This window comes from Colius striatus, chromosome 29, assembly GCF_028858725.1.
Source record: "Colius striatus isolate bColStr4 chromosome 29, bColStr4.1.hap1, whole genome shotgun sequence".
Classification (NCBI taxonomy): domain Eukaryota; kingdom Metazoa; phylum Chordata; class Aves; order Coliiformes; family Coliidae; genus Colius; species Colius striatus.
The window spans coordinates 1,546,880-1,554,596 of NC_084787.1; the positions used below are offsets into that span (position 1 = coordinate 1,546,880).

At 45.9% G+C, this 7,717-nt stretch overlaps 2 protein-coding genes across 2 annotated transcripts; one reads left to right on the plus strand and one right to left on the minus strand.

Moving 5' to 3' along the window:
• The first annotated feature begins 2,104 nt into the window (after nucleotides 1-2,104).
• LOC104555320 (keratin-associated protein 21-1-like) lies at nucleotides 2,105-2,389 on the plus strand. Its single transcript, XM_062016068.1, has one exon. It carries the CDS (start codon nucleotides 2,105-2,107, stop codon nucleotides 2,387-2,389), a length of 285 nt encoding a protein of 94 aa, XP_061872052.1.
• A 2,917-nt stretch (nucleotides 2,390-5,306) lies between these two features.
• On the minus strand, nucleotides 5,307-5,687 carry LOC133628287 (claw keratin-like). Its single transcript, XM_062016069.1, has one exon. The coding sequence runs from the start codon at nucleotides 5,685-5,687 to the stop codon at nucleotides 5,307-5,309; it is 381 nt and encodes a 126-aa protein (XP_061872053.1).
• Nucleotides 5,688-7,717: the final 2,030 nt, after the last annotated feature.

Here is a 7,717-nt window from a genome sequence, read left to right on the forward strand (position 1 = left end):
AGACCAGGACGTTGCTGCTTACCGTGTCACACTCACAAGGACTCAGCATTATTCACTGTTATTAATAGCATTAGGTTAAACACCTTGAGAGCATTAAGAAGATGTCATGTTGAGCCATGTGTAGCATTTGGGGGACTCCTTAGGGAAGCTACAGTTATTACAGAGATATGTTGTGGAGGCACTTTCCTTGGAGGTCTTCAAGACCCGTCTGGACATGTTCCTATGTGACTGGATCAAGGTGGACCTGCTTCTGCAGGGGGCTGGGCTGGATGTTCTCTAAAGGTCCCTTCCAACCCCACCATTCTATGACTCTATGATTCCACATTCCTATTTGTTTTATCTTGTTCCTTGTAACAAGCCCCAGAGTGAATCGTTTTCTGATCTGAGGGTAAACAACAACTAAGCAGATATTTGTTGGATCATCAATGCATCTGCGTGTATTTGGTTGCAGCACAGTGGAGACCAGACTTGTCTCTAATTCAAAGACCTTCCTTGTACTTATGCATTCAAGCTGGAAATAAATGATAAATGCAAATAATGCTAAAATTCTGACCTAAAAATGCAGTTTTTGTAACCAATCCAATCAAACAAAGGAGAAATGCTTTCTAGGGATGATTATTTCTGCAAAAACATGAAGTTCTTTCTTCCTCAAAGCAATGCAGAGTCACTGCAGGCTTTGTTTGCCCATCCCTCCAAAACTGGGACTGCGAACGTCAATCAATTCTGCTCTCAATATCCTTTCCTATTATAACTCAGATTTCACCACACTCATTCTACAAATGTAATTGACCCAGGAAGTCTGAACATGAAAGAAAACTGCGATGCAATGTCATGCTTTTGGAAGCCAAGGGCTGACTAATGATCACAAACCAAGAAAAACAATTACATCAACTGAAGGAGTGACGTGCATAGGTAAATTTGTTTTGTGATGAATACGAGTTTGAGGCACAGCAGGCTCAGCCAGATAAATATATAAAAGGGAGAGAAATCCAAGGCACTCTACTTGCATCTCCAGGTTTACACTCGCACTGAGCTTGGTAAGTCAGACTGACTACAATGTCTTTATTGCTGTGTAGATGCTGTGTTTTTGCTGTATTGCTGTAGAGGTAGCAGCTGTGCTTTTCATCATAGAATGGTGGGGTTGGAAGGGACCTTTAGAGACCACCTGGTCCAACTCCCCTGCAGAAGCAGGTTCCACCTAGATCAGGTCGCATGGGAACGTGTCCGGTCGGGTCTTGAAGAGCTCCAAAGAAGGAGACTCCACAACCTCCCTGGGCAGCCTGTGCTGCTTCTGGGCAGCCTGTGCTCCTTCATAGACATGCAAGGACAGTCCTCTTTGTTTTGGTTAAAAACGGGATATTTAAGATGCCCACATAGGCTTAGAAGATTCATCTAGCCGTGCTCTATGAGAAACTAACTGGCTTTGTGATATACTGAAGCATTTCAAGCTTCTTTATTTTGAAGCAGAAAATGCATCACAATTTTTCCAATTATTTAAAGCACAAAGCAAGTATATATTCCATCTGGCAATTAGGGCATGGACATGGGTCCAAACAAACAAGCCATCTTTTCCAGTAGAGCACTCTTGGCTTGCACAAGGGGAAGACTTTTGTGGTGCCTTGTCTGGATGTCAAAAATGGGCAGAATTGATTCTTCAACTAGTGTCTCATCGCTTATGGCTTTTAGAGGAACACTGGACATCCATAGAATAGAAACATGGAATCATTTCATTTGGAAAAGACCTATAAGGCCATCATACAAGCAACTGAACCTAAAAATGCCTTTCCTAAAAGAACTATGTGAATCTGAATAATAGAATCATAGAATTGCAGGTTCTGAGCAATGGCAACAAGGAAAGCAGCACAAAATATTCTTATAGGGAAAAGAAAGGCAAGAAAACAGAAAGGATTGAGCTGAGCAAGAAAGACCCAGAGTACAGCCCTGAATGGAGATGTTCAGTCAGTTCCTATGTTTGCTCTTTTCTGCCTCTTTCCTGTGCTGACACGGGGTTTGTTAGAAGCAGCGCGCTGCCGCTTGGTCTCTGGGACCGACCTCACCTTCTCTTCTGCTGTGTTTCAGATTCACCTCCCTCCATCACACCAAGATGACTTTCTGCTACCAGAACAAGTGTGAGGATTCCTGCTACTCTCCCTGCAACTACGGGACCGTGTACAGCTACCGCACCTACGACTGTGGCTACAGCCCCTGTAGCTACCGGAGCTACGACTGTGGCTACAGCCCCTGCGGCTACCGGAGCTACGGGAGCCTGTGCGGGTACCGGGACTGCTACCCCTCCTACAGCTCCCGCTACTGCTACCCCTCCTACAGCTCCTCTTGCTACACCCGTAGATACAACTATGGGAGCTGCTACCCCTGCTACCCCTGCTAAATCTAGACGGATTTAATGGAATACGAGGACTGGGACTTGAATGTGGAATTGACGGCTGCTCTTAGGAGGAGGGTTTGCAGGAGCTCTGAGTCCAGGACTGTGACTGTAAGCTGCAGTGCTTTGGAGAGCTCAGTGTTTCTGTAAAACTTCTTCAATGTTCTTCTGACATGTTTTGTCTTCTTCCCCCCCCCCCACCTTCCTTCTTAATCCTACATAGGTTTGATGGTGTAAAGGAACCTTTGCTTAACATGGGTTAAAACAACTTTGTATCTCGTTTACAGCTCTTTCCCAGCTAGTATTAATGAAATCTAGAGTGTATCTGTACCAGCCTTTCTATGGATATATTGCTGACTTAACTGCTTTTGAAGCTGTGCCAAAAAACCCAGTTAAACATTTGACCTGATTTGCTTCACTGGACTTAAAACAAATGAAAAAGTTTGAAAAATGGAAATTGATAGCCAAATGTTACACCTGTAGCAGCACAAATAGTACCCATGGAGCTGGGAGACCTTCTGCAGAGATAAATTAATCCCTGTACACTTTCTTTCTCCTTCTGCTTTCTGTACTACTTTAATTTGTGGTTGTGAGCTTCATTCTTATTAAAAATGATATAGCATCATTGCACGTCCCTGTTTTTCATTTCCTGACTTGGATGCAAACAGATTTTTGTCCCCTGCTTGGTATATTTACAGAGACATACTGCACCCTGTAGCTTTTTAGGCACGTGGACTGAGCCTGAGCACACATTTTGCTAACCAGTGACCTGGGAGTAGCTCAGAAAAGGAAGTCACCCATTCTGGGATTTCCTCGTGAGGATTTGGAAGGATTGTTTTAAATTTGCCTTAGCACAAGTTGTGTGTGTGCAGACAACGGACAGAACAGCAGCACATAGTAGTGATTTGGAGATGCACAGGCTGGCCAAACCCAATTTAATGCAAAGCCAAGTTAATGGCGAGTGAGCCAAGAAGCTGGGAGAAAATCCCTGCTTCTCAGGCAGTTTTGTGCTGGCAGTGTCTGTGATGTTGTCTGGATTTAAAGACCTGATCTGTTACAGAGCAGAAAATGGCACACTTTCCATTCACCTCATTAAGTGCTGGTGAGAACAAGGATTTGCAAGTGTAACTGCAAGGCTCCATTTGAATGACAATGGAATGGCCTGAAGTTCCTAGGCTGCAGAATCACACAGTTGTTATTAGGGTAAGGTCCCTTGACACAGCTCTGAAGTGACTCTATTATTCATGACTGAAGTACCTAACTGTCAGCTGTAGTAACCTCTTAATAGTAGGATGCTGTAACACAATCTGGGCATGAAAGAGCTGGTGGAGTGCTTTGAAAACCCTATTAAACCCTAGAACCCTTATTGTGAATTTAATTGCTGTCCTTTGAACACACACAGAGAGGCACTTTGAGGGCAGCCTCACAAGGAGAACACAGCTCAATTGTGCTGCTGCACAAAATTACAACTGCAAAATTAATTGAAAACCTTTGCAAGTAAAGCTGTGGGTTACACTTGAAGCAGCTTTCAGGATGGAGCTTTCTGATGGCTTCTGAGCAGCTTTGCTCCTGGGAAAGCACTCATCAGCTTTGGTGCCTGACATATTCCCCACAGAAAAACATACAAGTTGCTGTTCAACATGGATCTTGAGATTGAAGTCTACAAATTTAAACTGGAACTGGTCACAATGTCAATTTTTCATTAGCTAAAGCTATCAAATAAGGATCTGGGAAGTTATTAAGTAAGAACTGGAAAGTATTAAGTGTCTCAGAGTGCACAAGTGGGAGACGATGTTAGCTTGAAATCATTACTATTATCTCAATAGTTTTACAGGCTGTTTATGTACTTGTCTGCTTTTAACAGGGGGCCTAGTTGAAGAGTTACAAATTCATGGGATGCCACACACATACATGTTTCTTCCACTCCAGGAGGTTTTTAAGATACGACTAGAGAGAAGTAGGAACTTCTGGGATGAGGAGGCAAAGGAACTGACTGTAGGGTCTGCCAGGGGTGTTTGTACTGAGCCACATTAGAATGAAAAAGGCATATATTGAAATGGCACAACCACATACTTCTGAAGTGACTGTCACTCAGTAATGAAGCACCTGACTGGAGCAATAAGCTTTTAATACAGTAATAACATACTATAAATGTATAAAATAGTTATGAGCATCCGAGAGGTGCTTTGAACTTCTCAGACTACCTAGTGTGGAAAAATGTGATGACTTGGTGTATTTTTTGCTTCAGAAATGGATGATAAAAAAGTAAATAGATTCACTGATATTTCTTCTGTCAAAATCTGTCCCCTAAAGTGGGTCTAATAACACTTGTTGTGTGCTACAACACAGGGATGACTATGACAAGCTGTTGAACCCCTCACAAAACCTGTTGCTCACCCACGTACCATCTGGTTGTTAACACATCCCTGGACAATGATCAGAATCAGAACAGTAGGCTCATAAAACCAACCAAAAGCCAAGTTATTAATGCATTGTGAATTCTTTAATTGGGATGGAAAATACAACAGAAAGAGAGAGCAGGAAAAAAAACAACACCACAGAAACAAGAAGTGGCTCAACAAAGCACAACCCACAGGTCCACCACAAAGATTTTCCCCCTGCTATTGCAAGTTGGGAGTCTCAGAGGTGGGCAGAGCAGGGCAGGCTCTCATCCAAAGATGAGTACAACCTTGCTGTATTGCAGATGGAGAGGAGGCTTTGGAGGCAGTGCTGGAAAAAGACACCAGGTGAAGATCTGAAAGGTCACTATTTGCTTATTTAACCAAGGACATTAAACATCAAGTAGCTGCTTTGCCACAACCTAAATAAGACTGAAAGCTTTGTTCTGCATGTGGATGGAGAAGACAAGAGCTGCTACTTGCAGACATGGGAGGCAGCACTGATGTCCATGGACCTTTGGAGTTTAGCAGGGCCCACAGCTGCCTCTGAAGTAGCTGCTAGATCCACAACCCCCAAAGCCTCCACAACCCCCATAGCCCCCAAAGCCTCCATAGCCCCCAAAGCCCCCATAGCCCCCAAAGCCCCCATAGCCTCCAGAACCACCACGGCGTCCAGAGGATCCACCATAGCCCCCTCCAACAACGGGGGCTCCTGCTGAGCCAACAACACTCTGCTGGGGGAAGTTGCTGAGGATGGGCCCGGGGAAGGTGACCACCGAGGCCGGGGGCTGGATCACCACCGTGGAGTCGGGGCACTGCCGCACGCAGGGCTCGTTGCAGCTGTCAGCCAGCGGGGCCGGGGCACACACCCCACACGAGGTGGAACACAGGCTGGAGCAGGACATCTTTCAGGCAGGAATGGAGTCCTGCAAATGGAGCAGGCATTAGGAAAGGGTGCAGGGGAGAGACTGAAAGGAGAGAGGCTGGAGAGATCCCCAGGAGGCTTCCAAGAGGAGGACTTACCCAGTTGCTCAGGAGAGTCAAGTGGAGGCAGGTGGATAGAGGGCTGTGGAGCCCTCAGCCCTTTTATACCTGTCCCAGGCTGCCTGGGGCATTGGCCAAGCGGGAGGCAGAAGAAACCTCAGATAATTATGAATTCAAGAGGACAAGCTTTGTGACCCTCTCAGTGTGGATCGTGGTGTGTAAATCTGCCATGGAGTGGATAGAGGAGACAGGAGTGACACACCATGATGCAGAACTACATGAAAGCTGAGGCACTACTGTAGCTTACCTGGAGGCACCAATAAACCCTGATCTGTCCCTAATCCCACGTTTTGCCTAGGTAAAAGAATCCTGAGCATTTTACACAAGATTCTTGCAATCCTGGGCATCAAGCCATCAAGCCTATCATTACCTTCCTTTTACAAGCTGGTAAAACAGAGGCACCAGGATGTAGGGCAATGGAGATGCCGTTCCACATGCTTGGGGTGACTTCCAAACACCCACCTTTTCCCAAAGCCAGTAACAGCTGCACATCTCACTGGCCCAGGGTCCATACAGGTGTCTGGTATTTGCCCTCTTCTAAGGCTCTGGAGGACAGGGAGACTTTCAGGTCCCAGTTTCACTTCAACAGCCATGCCAAGAGTAGAGGAGATGAGTCCCACGTGTGGCAAACCTGCAGATGCACAGGGGGCTGTTAGAGATGTGAGGGACACAGCAGTGGGGGATGCATATGGAGGAGCAAAAGGGCAGCAGTGGCATGAAGTCACTGTCAGTAGCTTCAGGGATCTGTCTGTGAGTGTGATCATCCCTGAGCTGTGTTTGGAGGGAGTCAAATACTCATCTGGGCACTGGGGAGTGTGCCAGGAGATACTGGCTGATCACCCCTGAGAGCCAGGCTGCTGGTGCCCAAGCTCCCACAGGCACAGGCACGCTGACCACTGCTTGCTCTGGGTGTGTGGCTGGTGAGTGTTGCATGGTTGACCACACCAGTCTTCTGCAAGATGCCCAGGATTCTTCTGTGTCAACAAAGTGAGGGATCAGGGTTTATTGGTGATGCGAATTCAGCTACATCAGTGCCTTGTCTTTCATGTAAAGATGTGTCACAAACCGTCCCTCCCATCACACCTATCCTCTCCAAGGCACGTTTGTATGACAGCGTCTCCAATGAAGAGACATCCATTGTACTTGGACCCACACCACTTTTTGTGTCATGAAGGTTGAAGTTTACTCTTTTGTTTTTATGATTATCAGGGTTTTTATTTTTGGAAACTGCCACTTGACCTGTTGCCCCAGGCAGCCTGGGATGTGTATAAAAGGGCTGAGGTCTCTGCAGCCCTCTATCCACCTTCTTCCACTTGACTCTCCTGATCATTGTAGTAAGTCCAAGCCTTACCTCCATCTGTCTTTCTCAGTAGTGACTTTCTCACGATAGCCTTGGCTTTCTGCTCCATCCTGCTTTCATGGTGCATAGTTCAGAGAATCGTGTACTCATGGAATGATTTGGGTTACAAGGGTATCTGAAGAGCTTCTAGTTTCAATCTCCTTCCGTGCCCAGAAAACCTTCTACTAGTTAGGATGTGATGGTTCTCTTAGAGACCTGTGGAAAGGAAGGGAATTTAAACTTGCAAGAACAATGCCCTGAGTATACCAGTGGATGAAAATCCTTTGGGAGCTCGATAACTTGTCATCTGCTTTGGATGAGGGAGTTTTTCCACTCTCCTGTGGGTCAATAAGATCCAGCAGCACGAGATGACCAAGGGTTCCAAATCAGCTTTTCTGTTTGGAATGTGTTTCTGCCATGTCTGCCTGAGATGATCAAGAGTATGTCCTGGGACAGAGGTGCCAAGTGTGAGAGAGCCAGGGATTTGTGATCAAGCTTTGTCCTGAGTAGTAGCTCTGCCTTGTCTTGCAGCTTCACCTCCTGATCTGAAAG

Bases quoted from the DNA above. Each gene is read 5' to 3' on its own strand.
- LOC104555320 (XM_062016068.1), top strand. From the start codon at position 2,105: ATGACTTTCTGCTACCAGAACAAGTGTGAGGATTCCTGCTACTCTCCC.
- LOC133628287 (XM_062016069.1), bottom strand. From the start codon at position 5,687: ATGTCCTGCTCCAGCCTGTGTTCCACCTCGTGTGGGGTGTGTGCCCCG.